Source organism: Saccoglossus kowalevskii, chromosome 9 (genome assembly GCF_978046115.1).
Source record: "Saccoglossus kowalevskii chromosome 9, keSacKowa6.1, whole genome shotgun sequence".
NCBI classification, from domain to species: Eukaryota; Metazoa; Hemichordata; class Enteropneusta; family Harrimaniidae; genus Saccoglossus; species Saccoglossus kowalevskii.
In genome coordinates, this window is record NC_140649.1 from 6321596 (window position 1) to 6347096 (window position 25501).

The window sequence follows — 25501 nt, forward strand, 5'->3', positions numbered from 1 at the left end:
GTGACTTTTGGTGTGACCCGCTCGGGCGCTGAGGTCAGGCTTCAGGTTCTGAACGACTACTACAGTTAAGGAAGTATCATTGGCATTATCGACTGACAACGTTGCTCGCCGTTCGCCGTTACGTCTTCAGATTTCCAAAGTACGCTTTGCAGGAGAAAGCCCAGTTCCGTATTTGATTGTCTTCAGTATTTTATGATTGAAGTCCGAGCTATTCTTAGAGTAATTGGGAAGGCGTTCCTGTAGACATTGGCGCGACAATTAAATAACGAATTTTTAAATGTAGTTCATATGCCCTACTAGAGGATTATTTGGGAGTTTATTTGAGAATTTGCTTATCGATATACAAAAGTACGTCTTCGCACGTTGATATGACTTAATTCTTTTCTGTAGTTGCTACGTGCTTTCTTTTTAGGAACTACGTGTAGTTCTGGGTGTGGTAACGGCAATATTACCGACCTGCCTACCTTTGTCTACAAGGCCAAACTGAATTGATAAACTACACGATCACGATCTTGCTATTTACAAACACGAACAATCTTTTCAAGCCATTCTTAAGCATTTGTTTTGCACCTTTCGTTTATGTATGTAGTTGTTAATTTGAATATTATAGTCATGACCAATTGGATTCCAAACAAGAGAACCATACTCCCAAATGTATCTTATAATGGAATCTCAATCATTTCCGATGATTTATTTTTAATACAATGGCGTACAAGACTATTTTATGATACGATCATCCCAAAGAAGTTGTGAATCTGTTACGATAATTTCCAGGACTTTATATTCTGTTACAATACCTATACTGTTACCATCTAATTCGTGAGTTTATTCATTTTCCAAGTAGATATTTCGTATTTATGTGGATTCAACCCTTTATCTCATGAGAATATAGTTGCTAAATCACCACAATGACTCTCACTGTGACAATATCAACAAAAAGAATACTAGTATCTTCACTCTCTGCTTACCTTTATATCATTTATGAAGATACGGGCAAGGTAAAAAGTCTTACTTTCCAATAGTAGCACACTAGTTGGCAGTTACGGGCACTGCTGTCTCTCTCAACCTGTATTTTGTCAGTTCTTTTGTTCGGGTCGCGGTATTCCGGGTTCCATGTTTCGTGCCTTCAAGTTACCGACATTACATGTACTGACTGTTTCAATCATCAATCAACGAAGTATATTCGAATTGTCAATATATAAGAGTGTGAATAATTCACCCCTTTTTTGTTCAAATTTAATTCTGTAACATATATAGACACTTTCACCGTTGACTAATTCCAAGAACATACTAACGTGATTCAACTTGCTACCACGGGCGATATTCAAAAACATTGATTTTCCACCCAAACTCAAAACATCGACCCTGCTCTCGGAATTGTTTGCTCTGAATATAACCACAGAAATTCTAGGACACCTGTTGGCCAATTCAACAAGAGCCATGGTACAAGACAGCCGCTGACAAGGAAACGGACCGACACGCCTGATCTTTCTCAATGTACTCGTCCTCTCGCGAATAACACATTAGTAAATGTGATTTTGAGTTTTTGTTGAGATAACCTTTACGACAACGCAGATAAAACGAACATGGATACAAATACAAATGGAACAGCACTGAACAACCACGATGTGATCGTATTATATTGACCAACACATATATATTATTATATGGGACCCAGTGTATAATTAAATATTACATCAGTGACGTCAAATATTTAGAAAATTATTAATTCACAAGAGATAAGATAGGGAATACCACAAGGCAGGAACTGATAGGAGTCAGTGCATCTTCGGGACCGTCTTCAGTCGGGTTTGTGTATTACCCGGGCATTAAGTTAGTGCCGGAAAGCCAGAGAAGTTCGCTGAAAACATAATTGGACCCATTAATACAGCAGTGCCGTGAGATATGTCAGATAAAGGTATAGGTAAGAATTGCGAGGTTTCGTTGAACCCGGAACATCAAAGCATAAAAAACTACTCTACAGCCATCGTGGCGGTCCCCCACAAATGGAGGCTGACTTAACTATGAGCTTCGGTTTCTAAATCTCGATCCATAAACAGATCCGAGTCGTACACGGCTAACACAACCGCAACGAGTCAGTGAGCATTGGACGACCGACCACATTGTAGTTTATTGCGGTTTATAATATCTCGGAGAAAGGTCAAATATGGTATTTCAAAATGGAACGCACTCAACCGCCGTGCTTACTGGCAGCACCTTTATCTACGTTTGTGATATTTTCTGATACACGGTAGTCGCGACAGAGATTTTTTTTTTTAGATCTTGTCTTGGAGTAGCTTCGATCAGTGAAGATGTACGTTTAATAAGCCCCTTTTTTTAAAGTTGTCGAATCATGATTGCATGTTGTGTCTACCTCGTGATTATGACGCATCCCATAAATCAAAGATATGGATTGGGCAATCAATAAATTACATGACATATACATCTCAGCATGTAACACCCATAGATTACAACCAATGACAACTGACATATGACGTGCTAACTTTTCACAGCCTTACTGTACTTTGCTCTGCCCGATTGAAATATCGTTTTAAATGCATAAAAATGTAATCTGTTGGTAAATTGTCACGGCGACAAACACGTGACCCGTCCACATGTGTTTCTGGAATGCATCATTGAGTACTCGTGAACTAATGCCTTTATTCCTCAAGATGGTCAACATATAGACGCAATCGCAAGAACATATGTACGTCAATATTATATAGTAATGGGTGGGGTGTCGCCTTTAATAGGACGCGCCCATAGATGTCACGTTGTCCGATTATTACAATCTTACACAAACTGATCTGAGTACGATTGTATGATCTTGTCTAACTTCAACGGCGCGTCACGGAGACAGCGAATTTAAAAGCATGCTCACTCTCCGTAGATGTGTTGAGCACGGATGATGTATATTTCCTTCCCCGTTCAGAATACGCTACTCAATTCAAGTAAGACCATACGGCTTATTTGAACAGTCAGCACGCACCGCTGACACTTTAGTAGCCGTATTCGAGGTGTCACCATTACGGATTATTGATCCATATTTCTGTTTCTATTCATTAGTTTCGCCCGAGCTTCCAGATGCTCCGCCCGCCTACACAACGATCGCTGGCTACACGGATACACAACCCGATGACACTGAGCCGTACGCGACGCAGTTAACGCTACCGTACAGGTGTACTTCAAATGGGTATTCGAATCAAGTGTGTACTGGCTTCGCTCGCTATTCTAATCACTTCGACCATCAGGCATATATAGTAAGTACATGTTTGCATTGGGTGTACACTATACCGAGTTTGACGCACTGCATGTGTGCCACATCGCCGTGTCTAAGAAGCGTACTTATTTGATGTGAAGTTGTCTACAGTCACCCCCATTCAATATAATTGAATCGACATAATTGATGAAATTAAGAATTCAACTTTGATATCGATGATTACGACCTTCTCTCATGATTTCTGTCTGTTGTATATATTCTCAGGTTTCCGGACCTCAATTCCAACACACTGTCATTATACGCAGTCCGGAGCCGCTTAGAAACCCTCCACCGGATTACCTATGCTCGTCTATCCTGACAACTATTTTCTGCTTCTGGCCAGTGGGAATATTTGCCGTTATGAAGTCTTTTGAGGTAGTATGAATACTATAATGTTATTGGTGTGTATGGTCACGTGATTTCACTGACCTCGCTATCACAACTCATCACAATCATAGGATGGACGTGATACGATGTAAACTAAAGTGAATGTACGTCACTGCGTGCAAGAGCAAAGCAACGTGACTAGCCCTTACAACCAAGATACTTATCGTGTTCACATCTATGTTTTGTGTCCATTTACGCCGACGTAAATAGGGTTAAAAATTAGCGGCGTTTAAACCACCTCAACACGTTAACTAGGTGTTTATCTCATTCTAACAAACAAACAAACAAACACATAACAAACAAAATAAAATTAATAGTCTACGTAATTTATCATTTTAGACCAGGAGAAGCTCGACAAGAGGCGACGAAAACATTGCATATTCAGCGTCACGATCTGCGAGGATATTGAACTGGATAGCTCTGAGTATTGGCGTGGCGTTGGCCAGCGCTACGATAATCACACTGGCTATCTTAACCCTCACAGCGCAATGACTCGGTGTTCCATCCCAGGAACCTACTTGGACTTGGTGTACCATTCCCGTGACCGACTCGAACTTGACTTGGTATACTATTCCTAGAGCTTACTAAGGCTCTTGAAAGCGGAGAATTTTACATAATGCTGCAAAACTTGTAACAATGCTTTTAACGATGTTCGAAAAGCTGAAATGGAGCATACTGACAGTTTTACCCTTCAGTTTATACTATGATATACATTATTTTCAATGAAAATGTCATTCAACTTGCAGGTTTATTTATTAATGTTGTTGTTATTGAAAACTCCATCGGCAATTCATATAAGGTACATTAATCTTCTGTTAAGTTGACAAATGTGTTATTTTTGCAAATTATATTTCAAACATCAATCACACAATTAATCAAATACTTCAAAACCATGTTGTCATAAGATGTTATATTACTTAATTTATTGAGTGACTTGATTGTGGTGGTGACACGCAAAACATCCAATAAGTCAGCGAACACATATACAAAGTAAAGAGGCGATGTGGATAATATTTGTTGAGCATGTCGTTTTTGTATTATCTTGGTGAATTAATGAAAACGCTAGTGTGACTAGGCATCGTAGATAAATCCAGGACGCGTGCGCAGTAGCGTTTTCATTAATTCGCACTATCAACAGGCAAAATCTTTAAACATGCTCAAACTTATTTACATTGTTTTTATACGGATACTTTATACAAATTATATGCAGAGTTACGCAGTACAGTAGTTATGTGTCAACATTTAATTGTTTCCAATATCTGATCCGATATACAACAGACGTGAAGACAAAGACAACAGTAGTAATTGTTCCGACAAATTGTGTAGTGTTGTACATCCATAGAGACAATTTAGATATTAACTACATGTAGTAATTACATGTGTGGACAACACTGTGGCATGATCGCCTCTACCTACATTATATCACAGTCCCTGATAGAGGGACTGTTGATAAATATCCTGACTGGCTACTTGTATAAAACAAGACATGGATACAAACAATGAAAAGTCATAAACGTACAGTCACGACAGTGAAAGACAACATTGTGAAAAGAGGCGTATGTACATCACTGTGACATGAGAAATACTAGTAGGTGCAAACAACAATCATGAGAAACGAGACGACATTGTGCAATGAGATAGAGGTACATTACTGTGAAATAGACATATATTCAGACAACCTTGGGAACATCTCCGTGAGACGCGGCAAAAATGTGAACATGTGAAATGTGACAGAGGTACATTAACTGTGAAATAAGACAGATGTTCGGACAACTTTGTGTAAAGCGACAAAGTTACACATGTCCAAACAGCGCTGTAAAAAGGAATAACGTTGTAAAAATGTGAAACGAGATATATGTCTAGACAGTAGAGTGAAAAGAGACATACACGGAACTGTAAAACAAGACAAAGGTACAACACTTCGAAATAAGATGCTGAATCGAGTTACGTACATCGAATTACGAGCAGCGAGTGAAAAAAACGACGGCTTATACTTCAGAAACCACGCCCATTTTTGCACAACCACGCCCAAAGTAACAATTAACAAAACTTTGAGTTACAGGTTAAATATATTTAAACGAAACACAAATTTTATGTTGCCCGTAACTCGAAGTTGGGTTAACTGTTAAATAAAATTCGAGTTACTGAATGTGGAAATTCAACAAAATTTCGCAAAAGTGGGAGTGGTTTCTGAAAAATGGGCGTGGTCATTTTTGTAACTCGATGTCTAGATCTGTAACTCGAACAATTTAGCATCTTCGCATTAAGCGTCCATGTAAATAACCATATATTTATACATGTACAGAGATACAATAAACCATGTATATGGTATAATGAAAATAATAAATTTATTGTCATTGAATATATTACAGTATTTTATGACTGGAATCGCTCGCCGATATCGCCGACTTGCACCTGTTTGAACTCCGTGTCACCGTAACATATTCACACTCAGGCGTCAGGCGAGTTTATATCACTCCCACTGGGCATGGGATCATATTACACCCTTGAATCACATTGACTATATATTGTTGTAAATTCGTATAATACTGGATATTTGTTTAGTAATTGGAAGATTTAAATAAGACCCTAGTTTGGGTTCAACATTCAAGTTTTACTTTAATGATTATTTACTTGTTACAAACATTAATAAAATAACAAACGATTAGATATATGTTATAAAAAAATATTATTGTAAAAATAATGTACCAAATATGAAATAAAAAAATCACGCCATACAGTATGTACGATTTTATCCATTGGTTGGCACTATAAATAAATTAAAAACTACTAGTTTTTTTTTAAAAAATGGCAACGTGTTAACCAGAATGTCCACGTTAAATGTCGCCCGATCGATGACCCGTCCCGTTTATTTGCCTACGTGTCATTTACCCGAAAGGTTAACACGAAGGTTCTCTCCTTGACAACCGTGTATTAGGTTTCCCGAATTTTTACTTTTCCGGAAATTCGTCGGGTAACCACAGTTTTGTAACCTATTTTTATTGGATATTCTAATAAAGTAATATCAACTTATACAACGCAATTAGAATTGCATACAGTCAGAAGGCCCATATAGCCATGTCGCATTATGAAATTCTTTTCCATGTGCTCAAGACCAAGAAAATGTGCTTTTTGGCCGCAGAATAAACTGCGCTATTCAATGATGGAGGTATGAGCAATACCAAGTCAATTAGCATAACTGTGATTGGTTGAAAGATTCAGTTGCAGAAACGCATGACCTTGGAAAGTAATAATTACATGTAGCAATTCTCTTGTTCTAAGTTAATAAAAACGCCTAAAAGGAAATGGAATATTGACTTCGCATTTGATATTAGTTTAGATTCGCTGTTATTGCCACGCTATGTGCGAAAGAGCGAGTCTTTGATTGTTAACAAATATGCAAATTCGCGAGGCAACCAGCAGACTGTCCAAACATACCACAAAATAGACACACAGACCGTTACCATGGTAGGCGTTAGCCGTATCGACGATCTGTCCAGTTGCCAGCCAGTTGCTAAGTGACTTGTGATTTCCTGTTCCATATATTAAAAAATACACTTTAAAAAATTCAAAAAGTGGGAAGAGACCGGGGGTGAAACATAGACTTGAAACATATTATCGCCTGTACCATGGAGGTTATCTCCATGCCTGTACATACTTAAAACCCGTCGAGTGTTAATCAGTGGGCACTCTCGTCTATATGATGGTGCTTTTAAAGAAAGTGTTTGGACTATTACGTTACACATTTGAAGAAAATAATGGTACAAGAACAGTTTAGATTTGGGTTATCTGTTTGCGAATGGTTCTGGTATTCCTCGCTGTTTCTGTACAAATTGATAACAAAAGAAACATTTTTTTGTTCGCCCAATTTCGAAAGTAAAAGGAAACCCCTGAACGGACACGAGCGTATGCCTGACGTCAGGTAACCAAGGGAAATAAAACAAGAAACAGGAAAGTGATGGACCATTCATAATGCTGGAACCATTACTAGTTACCGGCCTCTTGTGGCTTAGTACGCCATGACACTTGAGGCGGGAACCAGCCAAGAGTATTCTCTTACAGGAGATTGGAAGCCAGCCTACGCTTCGTCGTAGATGGCGCCACTGATTTGAAATAAGATTTCGGAACGATATTACCAGAAAGTCATATCACGATATCTATTATCTTAATTATATTTATATATAACTACACATTCTATCTTAACTTTCATGGTATGGGGGCGGGTCTAGTGAGTGAGATTAAACCCTTAGAGTCTGAAGATAGTTTTGAATTGAGTCTTTTCAATATGTTTTATTGTTGCGCCTCTAGTGCGAGGCAGATTTGTTTTTGTTTGCTGATCCAAATATCTTTTTTGTGTTTACAGACAACACTGGCGGATCCAGAAATTCGGTAAAGGGCGCGCGCTCCTATTGACGTGGCCGAAGTAGACCTCCGGTGGGCTGGGTTTGTCAGTTGATTTGGCATTTTTTGCGGGCTGAAAGGGGGGGGGGTCGCCTGGCATACAATGTACGTCTTCACACGGCAAAATCATGCACGTTGCGCGGCATACAAAATGTGGAAAGATCTTATTGAAACGAAGTTACTGGTGTATTTATATATAAGCTGTCGTTGTATGGCATTTACAGCCAGCGTATGGAATTTTGTATGTGAGTGGTATTACATAACTGCAACTAGACAGAGGTCGATCTGAGGCAGCAATTCGGTCACGATGTATGTGCCGTTCAACCAAACACGAACGGAAATCAAGACGGAAATACTAAATGTACAGAAAAAGGGGAAAAAACAAACAAACAAACACTGGTTGAATTAGCTGGCATATAAAATCAATCCAAGACGAAAAACAACTGAAAAAGTAAAGTCTATTCATATTTTTTGAGAAAGTTGGTCATAATTCAAGTTCGCAGGACAATGTTCATTGGTTTATTATGTGAAATCATGGGGTTATAGATTATAATGGCACCATCGAATATTATTTTTGTGTCTGTTTTGGGAACATAATTATATATTTTTCAAAAATCGCTATTTTCAGAACAATTCTATAGAACACAATGAAACAAAATTTTGGACACTTTTTTTTAAATTCGTGATTTTTTAAAAATAATTCAGGAAACCAAAAATTACTACTTCATCAGTCTCAATATATAATCAGATATAGCATAATATTTCTGCCATAAAAGAGTTATAATACAGCCAAAATGGTCACTATCCAGTAAAATACTACATTTTCATTCAACTTTTTAAAGTCAATATTCTTATATTGCCCGGGAGTACAATATATTGGAAAATGAATAAATTCCTGTATCTGCATTCATGAGTAGGTTTAGGAAAGAAATGATAGACTTTGAATACAAAATAAATTCATGTTTATTAATAAACCAGATAAAGATAAAACGCCCGGGCCCGCCTTGCAATGAAACTAGGTGCTACGCCTCCGGTTTCCATTGTGAAATTTAATGAGCGCTGTGAATTTATTTTTAAATAAACACCAACTTTCACATTAAATGACGCATTTACACAGGTATTGAATACAAAGCACATGAATGCCACATTTACAATAATGAATTCGAAAACTTATAAAATAATTATAATTAGCAATTATATATTGCCCAGAATTATCACAATATTGCCCTGATCATATTGTTAAAGGGGAAGACCGGCTAAACAACACATTTCTCCCAGATCAAGGCAAATATAGGAGAATGCAATTTAAAGTTTCCCTAGGTATTCAACTTTTCACCTGTATTATGTAGTCCTCCATCTTGATTTATGATTATGTTCTGTAATCAAATGTACCTGGCATAAGTTTTGTATAAAGTGATATTTATTTTAGCTTAATTTCTCTTTAGAATTTATCCCCAAAATTTTCATTGTTCAGATTTGATTTTCAAAATCGACCTCAGAGTTTCAACTCCCAAAAATATGAGTCACAGAAACAAAACAAAACACGAAAACAAAAACAAAAGACAGGTTTCCATTTTAAAACTGTATTAACCCGCCAGCTACGTGGATTGCGCGAAACAGTGCACGACACACCGGTGATTCAACGATATTTACTTCCGGGTCATGTGTAATGTGCATTACTCACCAGGAATAACGTATTGTCGGTAAAGTGGAGGTCTACTTTCATTGTTCTAGTTACCACACGGTGACGGCAATAATAACCATGTCAGTATAAACCGCGAAAGAAAAACTGTCACACTCTCGGATTGAAACAACAATGGCCGGCAGTAAAACAGGTACAGTACGGTATAGATTGTCATCACTTTGTACTCCACGTTGTCGGTGTCTGGTTAGATAACGCCATTCACGGTCATCCAAGTGAACGAGGGACTGTGAACCTTTTAAACATGACGTGATATCTACGTATCGGGTCTTGTACTACATGGACGCTACCCGTATTCTTGTGTCCTAATTGTGACGTTCCATGTTTATCTATTTACCCCGCCCTTGAAGTACTAGTATATACTGAATACTCGTATTCAGTATCTTACAAAGAAAGTAGTGTTATTTTAATAATACTAGTATGTTATATATAGGTTAATTCATCCACAGACCCAGCTACCAGTACAGTATATCACGTGTTTCAATTGTTGTGTTCATTTGACCTAGGTGAAAACCGCGTGTCAGAAGGTCATATCATGCCCCGGGATCTCATGCTCACTCGATCATAAAATTGTCTAGTAGCTGTGATCCTGGGAGGAGCCGGTATTTGTAGGTGGGTTTGATTGTTATGACAAACAGACCCACCTATATGTTCCGAACTGTATAGTAATGCTTTTTTTGTGAAATCCGGACCTGTCAGCTAATGTAATGACTGTGACCGCGCGACTGGGTCGAGCTTTGCGGCGAGTTCCTAGCCTTTGTCTGGTATAATTGTATATAATTTATCTAACCAGCGTACCAAATAATCGAGATAGCTTGCTCACACATAGATACTATGGAACACTAACGAACAAGCTTTAGTGTATTCATCCTCTTCTATCGTGATGGGACCTTTGTTACGAGTTACCAAGCTAGATTTGAGTTGCGCCCTCTCCGACATCTATGCGCGAATGTCGTCAGTGAAATGGGCTCAACAAATGAGTTACTGTAGAACGGAACATTTTTTGCGCAGTTTAATTTTCGCGTAGTACGCGGAGGTAGCTCTCTGCGCTAAAATTAAAATGCGTGAACATTTCGTTTAGGGGTTATTTTTTTAATTTTGCCGCTGGGGGCGGTGTATTTTTGTATTGCCGCAGATGTACGCAATGAAAATGATAAACAAAGTTGAAAACATGGCTCTAAAGTCGGAAATTAACATGCCAGTAATCAACCACATGAACAAAAATGAACATGTTGGCCTGCTCAAATTCTTGCAAAACTCAGGTAAGCAAGACACACCTACAGTAATTTGGATTGCACCTGGAGAAATCACTGGAAAAACTCCAAGATTAGAACATCCAAATACACGCATAATAAACCTACATATACACAGCCGCTGAGTAGTAAACAAAATATCACACGTTAGTCTCACCTTTGACCCATATGATGCACGCCCTCAAACGGCACACCTGAGAAAAAAATATTTAAAAAATTTCATTGGGACTTGCAAGGCATTTGCTACAAATAGTGATTGGTTGATTAATGTCACGAGACCACAACACATCACAGGACACTCACGTAATTCAAGCAGTGAAAAACAAAGTACTAGTATTCACAGTCAATAAATATTTGTTCACACAAACAGTAGTTAAAAACTTGAAAAATGCTTGTCTGAAATCTGAGACCTGGGTGTGACAGCACCGTAAAATTTATAAAAATAAGTTCAGACAAGATGTTTTCCTTCTGAATGTTATACTTAGTAACACAAGACTAGTGAATACAAATGTTAGGTATTCGTCCGAACTCTGGTTTTAAAAAGGAGACATTTTTGAACAACAGCAATACTCATGTGACTGTCAACCTATTCCACATATTCGCGAAGTGGCTTCAGTCGATCTGGAATGCAGCCGATCGGTACAACAGGTCGGAACAAACACAGTGACGATGTTGTTGTCGTGTAGTTTTTTTCTCATTAAAAACTCCATATCGATGTGCTCTGAATACATCAAATATTGCCAGGGCTTTTTTGTTCTTCGTGTAACCCCAGCTTCTGACATGTAGATGTCACATACCGTCATACGGAATGATAACAGTGTCTAAATACCGAAACATTGTTTCCGTATTTGATCAATGGTTCGGGGAGGAAGGCGCAACACTGTACTTATTAACGTTATCCGATATTATCGTCTACAATGTATAAGTTAGACAGGTCTGTCTGGGTAACTATTGGGGCAGTTCGTTTTTCTCCGATATTATCGATAATATCATCTAATAATGTCTAAATTAGACATATCTTCCAATATTTCATTATATTTTATTAGCCGACAATTATACGATAGTATCGGAGAAAAACGATCTTCCCCAATAGTTGCCCAGACATGGGTGTCTAAATTAGACCTTATTAGACGATATTATCGGGAAAAAAACGTAATACGAGTTAGTGATGCCAACATTTCATTAGATTTTATTAGACGATAATTATTCGATAATGATTTATATGACGTGCTGTAACTGATGTCCCAAATTTAAAGCTGGGCGGCACTGCGTTGTATTTCCCTGATACAATAAATGTGATGGTAACATGTGGCCGGTATGGTTAACAGCAAGAATGACGGTGATTTTTCGTTTATCGTCGAGGTCTGTGATCTGATCTTGTTTGCTGCCCCGGAACTCCATTGTCCAGTTACCCGATGCATGGATGGACTATCGCAACACCAGTCTGATCCCAGTTGAAGATCAACTCGTCCGTGATGAGACACTCACTGTTCGATTTTACGCAAATATTCCTCCTTGACTTGTTTGTTTACATGCCTTGGTTCTTCGTCTTTCTGTGTAGCCTATCCTCTTTATGATGAGTGATTCGGCCCAAGATTAATAAGGACCTGTCTTTGTTCAAAACAAGTGCACGTGGTGCCATAGTCACGATCGAAGTATTGACAATACCACAACTGATACGCAGAGACTTTATAAATGACTAGATTTTGATGTCACGCTGGTTACCACGGAGTAAAGGACGACCACGTTGTTTTTTCTCTATAATTTCTGGTGGGTCACGATCTTGCTTCACGTGCTGGATGTAGGCTTTCTTCATAGTCCGAACTGTACTCTCGTTAATGGGATTTTCAAGCAGCCTACTGAAATGCCTGGCGGCTTTCATTACACCATTTTCGGACGCGTGTCTTCCTATCTTTGCTCGAATCCTGGGGCTATAATGCTGGTAGGTACCTCGCTTACATTTTCTTGAGGCACTGTCAGTCTTGATTAGAACAACGTCTACGTCGTCATTAATCTCATAGACTAATGCTGGATCAATTGCTGGGACCATTGATGGCGACGGTAAACCGGCCGGTGCACTGGTATCAGATGGCTTTGATTTCTTCAGGTAATAATAATAATAATAATAATATTTTATTAGCCTTTGGAGCGGCAAACAAAGAGAAGAAAACAACCAAATCATACATATTTGAAAAAGGAAAGAAGAAAAATCACATTAAATTCAAACTTTCTTTTCTATACTTATACAATTGAGTAATAAATACTCTAACTTCCTTGGATACAATATTCCCCAAATTATTGTTGACTTTCCACAATATGTCGCTAAAAAGTACATTAAACTTAAAATTAATTCCTCCAGAAAGAAAGTTATTAATAAGTGTTGGGTCTACTTCAAGGTTTTGAACTTTGTACATGAAATCTATCGGACGATAGACATTTTAGCACAGTCCCTCAACACCTGTTGAGGGACTGTGATTTTAGTAACGCACTGTAAACAGTTCGATTTGGAATGAAATCGTTACTAACTTTTTGCATAACATTAACTTTGGTGTGAACAAGTTTTCAATTCCCTCGCATTTCATTGAATAATAATACATTTTAGTAAATTCCAATCTCCGGAAACAGAACATATTTTTCACTTGGCAAAATTACTGTCGTGCAATTGTCGTGTGAACTGCAGCGATAATCATCGGACGTGTGTTGGCTAGTGGAAGTGTAACACTCGTTTTTAATGTGTGAATTAGTAACAGGCATTGAGTAATCAATGCTCTTTGTTTTTATTTGATGAGATGCTGTATACAATTGATTGACAAATACGTATAAATGAAAAGTTGAAATAATAGTAATTCGTCTGCAAGAAGAACGCGAAGAATAAAATGCGTGAATTAGACGAAACTTAATTTCACGCTCGTATACAGTATTTACCTGCTAAAACAAATAGTTATTTTATATGTATCATCACAAGTGACTAAGACAACATTGAACAAACCGTTTGCTTATCCAACGCTGGTATCAAGGCATGGTAATGACACATGCTAGGTACGACTAGATTCCGAATTAATTAATGCAATTCTCTCTGTGTAGATAAACTATTGTCAGTGACTGTATATTAATATTAAAACACACAGCGAGTAATGTTTTTTAAAATGTTACGCTTCATTTATGCAGTTTCCTGTAAAGGCACATAAAACCAAATTCTAGAGAATGTAAAAACAAATGTATTCATCTCGAAAGGAAACAATTTTTGACAGTGTAAATATTATGTGAATAAAACGTTATTTTGTGGAATCCTGCAATATTTGAACTCAAGCACTGCCCGCATTTATAAGTGATGCTTGTAAGTAGATACGGTACATTTTACTTGAAGCGGGGGTAGTTGTCACCTGCGAACGCCGGCGTGAGACGACCATAGCGTGTCGTTGTTTACACAGAAACGTCTACCCATGAGCCTTTAGCGTGCGTTGATAACGTCGCCTGGGACTGAATTCCCGCGTTAAGACTTTCATATATTTTTTTTTACATTCCCAATTCTGCAAAGTTGATTTTATTTGTTAACAAATATGTCGTAATCCTTGTATAAAACAGTCCGTTTGTATTTACCTGTATAGAGCTTAATTATTCAATCCGTCCCATCGCTGATAATATCATGCTAATTTGAAACCGATTGAACAGTCAAGTTCAACAATAGAATGCATTATTTCCTTTGCAAACCAGTGAAATTAAATCCCGGTGAATATCTCTGCAACATCAAATCCACTAAAATTAAACACAGTACTGAGTAAATATTCCCCTTTACAGTATTTTGAACCAACCTTGTAATCAGTTAACCGTACACCGAACACGACAACAATTTGTTGAACGTGAGTAGGCATTACCAATTGTCAGTGATATCAAGGGAATAATTGTCCAACTCAAATATACAAATTAGCTTGACATCGTTGCTTAGAAAAAATAACTTTAAATAAGTCTGGTATATAATTATAATTTTTGGGCAAAAATCAGTGAGTTATTTAAGCCAAAAACAAATTCTATGTCATTTAACTGTACATATTTTTTAAATGTGACACAGTATGTGGCATAATTTGCATATCATTTACATCATAATAGAAATTTACATATGAATTACAAAGACCAAAGCAGGTTTACATTCAGAAACACATAGTTATTAACATTATACATATATACAACTAAATTACATTTTCAAGCACAAACTATAATATTCAAACATCAGCTATTTTTTCTGTATTTAATCTACTTCAGTAATTGAAGTCGTCTTGTCTTGGTCATTGCCCATGCATCTGAAGCAGCCTTGAAGTCAAACTTCTCAATTGGTGGTCCTTCTACACTTATGAATAATAAACATCTTAATATTTTTTCAGAAAGTCTATTTCTCAGATTGGTCTTGATTCTTGATACAGCTGAGAACCCTCGTTCACAATCTACAGATGAAAAGAGTTCAGATTTTACATGTAGAAATGGAGTTTGAAACAAATAAACTTGATATAAATACATAACTCTGATGATATAATGTACTTACCAACTGTTGATATTCACTAGCCTATTCAATTGGTGACAGTCATGTTTAGCTTTTTTTAACAGCCTAAATTAGGCATTTATTTAAAATCGTACAACAAAGAAAGTAATCAAGCAACATGAACTCTCTGGCCCAAGGTATTAACAGATCTACCCAGCGATCAATTGATTAGGTACGAAAACAAAATCACTGTCTACACCAAAAAATAATTGCATATTAAACATTTCGGTAGGAATGACTGATACAGAACAAAAGAAGACTAATGCGAAAATTGCTTATACGTGCTATATTCTAAATGGTATTACATTATTATCATGACTGGATCTTTCTTATTTTGATCTCTAACTGTCCACCCTATAATCAGTCTATTACTCAACCCCCTTATTGTTTTGTATATTACATTCATTTTGTATTGGTAATCAGTAACGGATACGATCTACGGACCTAGACACATCGATTTGCAATGTTACATACCGAGATTTGTCGCTTATCTCCCGTAGAAAGTGCCTCACATACAGGTGGAACAAAACATACACAATTGGCGAGACTGCTTCACTTTCATTTATTGAAACAGCCTTGCCCGTGTGTTTGCTCATATACTCAAATGCAGTTTGTTCGTCGTCTTGGCGTTTAAGCGAGAGGTACAGAAGAAATGTGAGCTCGAGTCGGAGGTTTGCTAATATTAATCAAAATATCGTTATACCGCGTTTGAGGCCTCAACGTTAGGCAATGTAGCAATTCGCCCGAAACCTCTGGTAATGATTTCTTGCTGTTTTGGCGTGTATTTCAAGTATTGGCTTATACTATGTTGGCTTATACTATGTCGGCTTATACAATGTTGGCTTATACTATGTTGGCTTATACTATGTTACGTTCCTAGAAAATGAACGTGTATTGGGCCAGTCGACCACTGGAGAAGCGTCGGCACTGATATATTGACCGTCAATCAAGGGTACACTGTGGTAATTTCCGTGTGTCATGATATAGGGAACCTCTTATCAATAAAATGGCGTACATGTAATAACATGGTCATTTTTGAATTCGATTCGCTGATATAATTTCTGATAAACTGTAATTTCTGTATGAAGTAGCCCCGCCATCACGGTGTGCTAATTCTGGATGTATACACTAATGTACACTAAACTTTGACAGACGACATACACTGTTACTGGTTGTCAAGACTATACTACACCGCCATTCCGTTTTGTACACACACTAATACGTAAATGTACTATTTCTGCCATATTTAGTGCACACTTCGGTACTACTGGAATATATCGATGATGGGAGAAATATAGCCTGACAAGATCGCGTGAGTTGCGCCCTCAGCGGTGCTCCAAACTCCAAACCGGGCAGGGCGCCACTCACGCCTACATTTCAGGCTACACGCAGGACCATCTTTGCTAGTCAAGGGTTGATAAACGCCAACTTAGGGGGTCAGAATTATGACATCATGAATTAGATGAGTGTATCACGGCACCACATTGCCAGCATATGCTACACACACGAGAACAGTGTGATTTAATCGTTAATATTAGTCATCGTCAATTGACACATGTATTGTTGATTGACAACCCGACGACGCAATTGCCATAGCATGGGTGTCATCAGCCCAGTTGCCATGGGAGAGGAACTGTCAATATCATAGCAACGAATCTGTAATCTGATTCTGCTTTCATTGTGAATTAATTTCAAACACACATTTCATTTTAACACGCACAGAGAGAAAGATATAGCTCTTTTATATTTCTGACAACTACCCACAAATTAACACCGCATGGCTTTTTTGACAATAAATTTTATTACGTATTTCCGTTTTTCTTAAATCAGCATTATATAGACACAGGGATTGTAATTGTAAGGTGTCAACTCTTAACTGAAGTCCATTGTCCAAAATCCTGCCTTATGTAGTACTTGTATAATCATGTATAGTCTAGATTCATATTGGTATGCGCATAGTAGCTACCATAAATTCTATTCATGTCAATATTTACGTACGTGATGTGACGTGTACATCTACTAAAACAATATCTATATATCTTACCTATTGCCTGCAGCGCCATACATGTCTCGCGTTCTAAATTCATTCTAAACAAACATCAAATATAAATTATTCAATATTACCAGACTTTTTGTAGAAAACATATGGACTACTGGTACAATCAGTTGTCACTGTGTGAAAATAGTAATATTTATATCGAAATAATCTTATTTATAACTGTATGAAGTGGAGAAAACATATGGATATATATCTGTATGATCATATTGTTTTTATTAAACATTATTATTTATTATGATATTCCAATACTCCGCATGTTGCCTGCGATCTTTCACTTTATTCCGATATTAACTGAACAAAGGACTTTGCGCGAAGGACTACAGTTACCTACTTATCATTTTGTATAACAATCGGTCGTGATCTCACGTACCTCTGTTTTTCACAAGTTAGAACCTCTTACTACTTGTATCTTTCCGCCCGCAGAAATATCTTTAAAATGTATGTACGGATACCAGAATAATATATATTATTTTTGTTTTAATTCCATTGTGTGTGAATAAATGAAAAGCACGTTATATTCTGTGAAAAATTCGTAAAATTTCAATCTTAGATGCCTACAAGACAGAAATAAAATGCTCATGATAAAACTGATGTAAACTATAGTGTTGTGAAATACCTGCCTGACCGGAAGTGAATTAACGTATATCGACTCATTCCGTTAGCCTGCATGGTAGCTTAGCGACCCCCGGGCCGTCGCATGACCCTATCGAACATGACTCACTGGAACGAGTGTGTCGCTTTGAACGCCAAATAGCTATGAATTAACAAAAAAAGGTTCGACTCTGTGGACATTCACCGGAATTACAATTACTCATGAAGCTTGAACTGTTTTTTTTGCAGCGCTAGCATTCCTTAGATGAATGTACAGATACGCACGCGCGTTTAGTATGGAACACGCATGCGCATTTGCGTATTACTAGTACTATTGTTGTGTACGACCAAAATAACGCTTCCCTTTTACAATAAACTATAATCAAAAACAAAAAAACTGCAGCATAGAACACACATATTGACAATAGAATAAACAGAATTCAAATTAAGTTGCCCAATAAATATGAATAATTAGCATATCAATGAATCAAGTACTTTGTGAATTTACATTACACTTCATCACTGAGCCGGCTGCCATGACAATTATCTTATTTTAACCGCCAGCTTGCGGGCTCGCATAAATGCCGAAATGAGTAAGCCGGTTATTTTTGTGACAGCGCGGTATTACATTCACCCTAGTCGCATGTAATGTAGACCGATGAGCAGTGGACGTGGTTATGCCGGTTTTTAATAAACGTCCAAAAAACCGCGGTCGACCCTGGCTCCCGACACGTTATAATTACGGTAAGTATGTCGCTTTCTCTAGTATGTCGGGGAAAGTATTGTTTCGATTATTTGAAAATGTATGCTTGAATCTTCCGTTCAGTAAATTAATTCACTTTTGTCAGAGTGAACACATGTGCGAGTAAATCCGCGATTCAGGGTATATTGTTGTCATGGTGTGGAAATAATGTCCATTTTTGTTATTCTTAATTGATTTGCCAAAATGAAGCGTAACGTCGATAACAATCATTACAGGCCATTTTCCTATTGTGATTCACGTGATTACGTATTCGATGGATCTATTACGAACACTCGAGCACGATGATTAAAGTAATTGTAATTAAGTGTTTAATTTCAATCTTTATTCGGATAGATCTCAATTATCATCACTTTATAATTGTTTGCTTGAATTAATTGATATTCCCAGTAATAATTGTGAGTAGGTATATATAAACCATCACATGTCTACCAGCAAATCGCGATGACAGGCTTCCGTTTTAACAGTGTGACCCTGAGAATAATATTCTGGGGGCAATCGTATCTGACGGTACCCATGACACCATGTGCGTATATACTGAAACTCACCGCTCAGAACCATCCCCCGAATAAGTCGGTTTTCAATCGATATCTTGTTCTTTTCGCCAGCGTTTCGTCAAATAGCAGGTTCATAACGATGTAAACGTGTATGTATAATTAAATACCGTTGAATATTAGTGAGGGGTATTATAATTCATCTCGGAGCACGTTGTCATATATTTTGACCTGTTTTGACCTGACTAATATTTCATCTCCTGTTTTAAATGATACCTCGGCTTAGGCTTACTTTGTTCACGCCTACGCTGGTAACATGTGCAGCACGAACATGAACATTAATGTGAATGCAAAAATAGAAACTATGTATCTGTGTGAAGAAATGCAACAAAGTGGGCGACTTGTTCACGTTCACACTTCCGATTTAAAATATCACCAGTGATCCATAAAATGTGAATATATTTACATAAACATGTTGCCGCTGTCACTTTATTGCAACTCGCACGCCATCATATTTTCAATATGTATTATTCATTTAAGCACTTCTAACACCTGACACGTATCGACAAAAGCGTCACCCATTTGTCGACATTGACTTTGTAGATTAAACACGAAACATTATGACACCGAAATGGTCAAAGCAACTCCGTTTCCGGATCAATAATTTCGCTGCGCGTGAAATGAAAACATGTAGTTGTTGTAAATAAATGAATTGTCTCCTTTGTTTGACTTTAACTTCACTATTGCCCTGTATTTTGAGATGACGTGGTGCCATGTTACGATCTAGTTGTTTTATTCGGTGCAGTGTGATATTAAAGGAAACAGCTGGTCTCAACTGAATGTATGTGATCGTGTCATCTACCACATGAGTTGCTTTCTTTCCTTCATTCCATTCTTGGTCATGTCGTACATTGTACCGGCCGTGCATTGATTTTAGTAACTCTGCATGTGGTCGTCTACGGTCTCTATATCTGCAAATGTACCATGGAGGTTCAATATATTACGATACCGCCGCAGTTATTTGTTTCGTATGAGGTTAGAGTACTGAACAGTCGTTCATTCTAGCTCATACAACTAATAGAACTATTAGTTATATGAGATATTATCAAACCGTCATTTTTTGGGCCATGTGATAGTTTTGTTTTGTGTTAGATGAACCTTAGCTTGGAATACACATGAATAATAACCGTGAATTCAGTCACCCGGAAATGTGTTCACCCGCAATCAAATATTCACATTTCACCTAACAGTTCGTATTAATATCTTATGCATTTACCGTTGTTTAGTCTTTATAGTGACGATGTCCGAAATCCGAGACCTGCATATAAGTCAATATCCCATGGCATAGCGTATACCTCAGCTTATTTTTTGACTGGCTGATAGTTTATGGTATTAAAGCGTACATGGAAACCGGTGGGACTTGTGCAAACATGTCTGGACTGATCCTTGCAATAATCGCGTGACAAACATCGATTGGTATTTCACTTTTTTTTTCTCTCTCAATTGATACGTAGCGTTACCCATGTCTTTTATCAATTTTCAGTGATTTAATAATATAATTATATTTTAATAATAATCCTAATTTTTGACTGACGCGCCACTGTCCTGTAAAACAACAAATACACCTTGCCTATAAATCACGCCATTTATCGACGAAGCGTTTGTGTGACATTGTTTTTATATGTAGCGAGTCGTACATCATTTTGACGTCACCGAAAGGTGATTTAATGGTGCTAGGAATCCTATATTGTTTGATAAAGACACTACAATGTATTTCATTACACCACACTATACGCACAGTCCGCTGGCGCACATGTGATAGTAAAAGAAATACGATATTTACTATATGGGGGCCGCCATCTTGAATGCAGCATAAAACTAAATAAGAGACAAGTTGTGAAACGTGTTTTTCAGATTTCCTACAAATCTGGACAAAAATACCAATTTTTGTCAAAAATACGATCCGGTGGGGTTATATTAAGCCAACCGATAACAAAATTCAGCCGAATTCGGCGTTTTTGTGTGGAAAAATCCCTTGCATACAAACACCTAATTATACCAAGAACCTAGAACACTTTCCCGGGTGGGGATCGCAGCAGTCCAGGGCGCCACCTACGCCAACTTGTCAGGCTAGTGACTATACGTATACACTATCGTCAACAAATACGTCATCTTAGTTGTCAATATTAATTTTGTTGGGGTTGGTTGTCATAATAATGGTTTTTGTTTTGTCTTTTTTATTAGATTATAATCGTTTCGACGACTCTGTCCAGGAAGAGGCCCCACCCTCCCCCGGATTACTTCGCACGGAAAGCGATGGAGCACAAAGTGTGAATACTGATCACGATGTCAAACGCGTTAGAATTGACTCTACAACCGAGGCTGATACGGAATACACTGACTCGGCCAATGAGAAACTTTTACCACAAAAAGGAGCGAAGAAAGGCAACCAGAGCGTCGCAAAAAAACAACGTCGAGATCCGAGACAGTTACGACGACCGCCACCACAAGAACACGATGGACCCCCCGCATTGCAGGAGGTCTACAGTGCGTTCGGAAAGTCGGTGACGAGCAGAAACTACGCTGTGGTAAGTCGACCGATGTTTTTTTCCGCTAGTTTTAATTGGGTTTATTTTCTGAAATTAGTGGACGTGTCGTGCTGTTAGATGAGTTATTCGTGACCTGTAAGTTGTGCTGTTAGAACATCTATTGTCGATTTCCCCATCCGCATGAGTGTACTTAATTTGTCGCTGCGTGTTATGTTCGACATGGGTCCTATGCGATGTATTCAACGCAAGTAAAATACACTGTTCTAACGCTCGCTGTAGGACGAATATTGCCCTTCCAAATGATAAACATACAGCACGTATTCTTGATAAGAGACCATCCTACTAAGATGTATGGTGACTTGTATTACGCAGTCAAAACTCGTAACGTTTCATATACGATTCCTATACGTTTACAGGTAACGGTGAGCCCACCATCAAGTCCAACTGTCAAGACTCTGCCTTACCCTCGCCCCACCATACCATTGGAAGACCCACCGCCTGATTACCTGTGTTGTTCCATATTCTCGTGTTTCTTCTTCTGTTGGATTATAGGCTTGTTCGCAATACATCAGTCCTGGCTTGTAAGTATAATATTGAAATATTAAATAATAATAAAAAAATATTAGAATTACTCAAGTGTGGCATGTGAATGAACGCATAGCGTTAATTGGGGATTTTCCGTTCACCTCGGGATCTGGCATATTGCGTGAATAGCGCGGACTGAACGATTTGATTTTGAATTTATATTTTTTTATAGCTCAATGACGTAATGGCGATCCTTCGGAGAGGAATATTGCATTGAGATACCCTTACTTCATCGAAATTAATCATCATCAAATGTGAATAGAAATACCCAAATATATTTTCGCGTTTGACAAACCCCACGCGATATTCTGAAGCCACTACGATGCTATGACCTTTATTTGTCCTAGAGTTCGTCTGATTTAACGCATAACGCGGGATCTCGCAGTGAAAGGAAAATGGTTAATTGATGAGGGAGACAATGTTGAATCCATAAGTTTGTTTCTTGTGTTTGATCAGACCAAGTGGCAAACGATATTGAATGGCGCGGAGTACTAATAATATTTTATTCCCCGAAACTAATGAATGTGAGTTTCTTTTATTGAGCCCTGTGCAATCCAGAAATGATAATAATGTATTTAAAGACATAATGAATTGAATTCACGCCCTAAGTGGTTTCATCCGGTGAATGTGAAACATTACAATCACGTTACAATTGTTCTATGTTTGATTTCAGTCTCGACAAGCAGCCAAGGCGGGTGATAGGATGGTGGCTGAAGAGAGTGGTCGATACGCCTTGCAACTTACATGGGCTGGTATATTTCTTGGCGTCATTTTAGCAATACTCTTCGTGGTCGTGTTTGTGACGCCCCATTTTGCTAAAACTTGAGCTTGTACGTTTCCCACTCGGCTGAACGTTTTTTTTCTCGCAGCAATCCTATGCAAACTTTTGAATATGACACTTGTTGTTTTTATTGTTAAGTTATTTATTTATGCATTGGTTTGATAAGTTATTTTATTTATCAATGTCCCACAGGTGTATTTGAATGGGAGTGTGAAGTCTGTAAAACTTCATATTTATATCTATGCCGAGGGTTTTGTATATAGAAATTCGACCTATTTGTAATGCATTGTGGGATATTATAATGCATTTCGGGAGTTTGTAATGCACTGTGGGAGTGTCTGTCTCCGAATAATCACTATGATAGTTACAGACTATAACCAGGCAGTGATGACGTCGCACAACTTGATCTAGATATTTTAGAACACATGCAGTGGTTCTTTTCGTATATTACTTTATTTTATTTCAGCATTTATATTTGTACCTCACGGCGGTTGCTTTCCGGGATAGAAATGTTTAGTGCATGTCACTTGCGACAGCTGATGCCGTGAACGAGTGCTACGTATTTTGTAGAAATAGGGTATGAATACAAACTATCAACACGATGAATTACGGCTGAAAATACCCCATATCAACATACACATACATGTTGATTATTTTATATTTGAAAAAAAATGTGTCACGTCTTACTATTGTTGGTCAGACGTTTTTTGTGTGGACGTTTTTCTACTACAAGCGTTGATGTACATTAATGGAGATCGAACAAAAAAAAACAACGCTACTAATATCAGTGAAGAACACGCAATATTGAAAGATGTACTGTATATATATATATTTTGAATTCCGTTTCTGGAAATATTAATAACAATGCAACCGTTTTAGGGTTGTGAACAATATACTATTTTAAAGAACCTTATTTTACTTTTTTTCCTTCCATGACCCATCATTCATTTCTTCGTAATGGTGCTATTTTTAGACAGTTATAACTAATATTGGCTAACGTTTTATTCTTTTGTCATGTAACCGTTATTTATTCAGATTCGTTTTATAGCGTATAATTGTAAGTATGTGTTAAATTTTAATAATTCAAAATCAATAATAATATTGGAAATTATATAATTTGTATTCCTGTGTTTTAATTATCTCCACCCGAACCACGTGCAACATTTCCTCACTCTGCCCGTCAAATGTGCCATTCGTTTACAACATAGAATCTCACTCGTAATCTAAAATATTTAAATTAGACCGTAACTGACCACTGATGTATCAGTCTAGTGAAAAACATGCAGTTGCGAGGTATACTATTATTTTCGACAGCACCTCTTGCCATTGGAGGTAGACACTGCATATACTTACGACAAGTTCTCGTTTATCCTTCGCTGAAGATCATAATTTTGTGTTGCATTCATACCTTGTACATACTGGTAATACTGCTGTCAGTCAAGTGAATATCGTGCTGTGAATGTCATATCCTAGATCATAAACCCGAGCAAGACAGGGAAATGAGTCTGATTCAAAGATATTCGCAAAATAGGGACACATTATTCGACCTGGACTGAGCCAGTATGCAACTTGATAAGATACATCGTTTGAAGAAATCAACAGCTTCATATGGCGATCATCTTACCAGAGTCTACACTGAGATAGACAGTATAATGTCCACAAAGGCAGCATACCATGAAGTAAGCAAGAAAAGATGTGCTCTTGAGAAAATATTCAACTCGTATAAAAAAAACTTGTCGTGAATATATGCTGTGTCTACCTCCAATGGAAAGAGGTGCTGTCGAAAGTGAATACGAGGTTGAACTTGAAAGAAAGGAGTATTTTGATCAGGGACACAGAGAATGGGTATTCCAAACAATGGAGTCAGCTGGCCCAAAGGAAGAGATAGACGACCAAATAAAAGACGCATTGGAACATAGATTTCTCTTGGAAAGGAAAGTTCACATGCCAACTCTAACCACAGAGCCAAATGCCTCGGTTGATTCACACACTTCGTCTTGGCCTCGACTCCCACAAGAAAACAAGACAAATCCATGGGATACTGGCAAGAGAGAATTTTTGGATGTGGATACTGAGGATGGTGGAATAGGTTCTAACTCCAATACAAAGACAAGTCGTGTGTCTAGAGAAGCAAGAAGGAAACTTG

General features: G+C 37.7%; 2 protein-coding genes across 3 annotated transcripts; one reads left to right on the forward strand and one right to left on the reverse strand.

The window, feature by feature from the left end:
• Window positions 1–9672: 9672 nt before the first annotated feature.
• LOC100366796 (uncharacterized) lies at window positions 9673–24471 on the forward strand. 2 transcript variants are annotated; one of them, XM_006813245.3, is made up of 4 exons: window positions 9673–9882; window positions 21685–22028; window positions 22406–22570; window positions 23248–24471. In XM_006813245.3, exons 1-4 carry the CDS (start codon window positions 9864–9866, stop codon window positions 23398–23400), a joined length of 681 nt encoding a protein of 226 aa, XP_006813308.1. In that variant the 5' UTR covers window positions 9673–9863; the 3' UTR covers window positions 23401–24471. The 2 variants fall into 2 exon arrangements, with proteins under 2 accessions (XP_006813308.1, XP_077863161.1); XM_078007035.2 differs by lacking the exon at window positions 9673–9882 and adding an exon at window positions 18805–18930.
• LOC144345983 (zinc finger protein 862-like) lies at window positions 15076–17623 on the reverse strand. The gene is made up of 2 exons (XM_078007036.2): window positions 17581–17623; window positions 15076–15441 (listed from the first exon to the last, which is right to left on the reverse strand). Exons 1-2 carry the CDS (start codon window positions 17621–17623, stop codon window positions 15254–15256), a joined length of 231 nt encoding a protein of 76 aa, XP_077863162.1. The 3' UTR covers window positions 15076–15253.
• Window positions 24472–25501: the final 1030 nt, after the last annotated feature.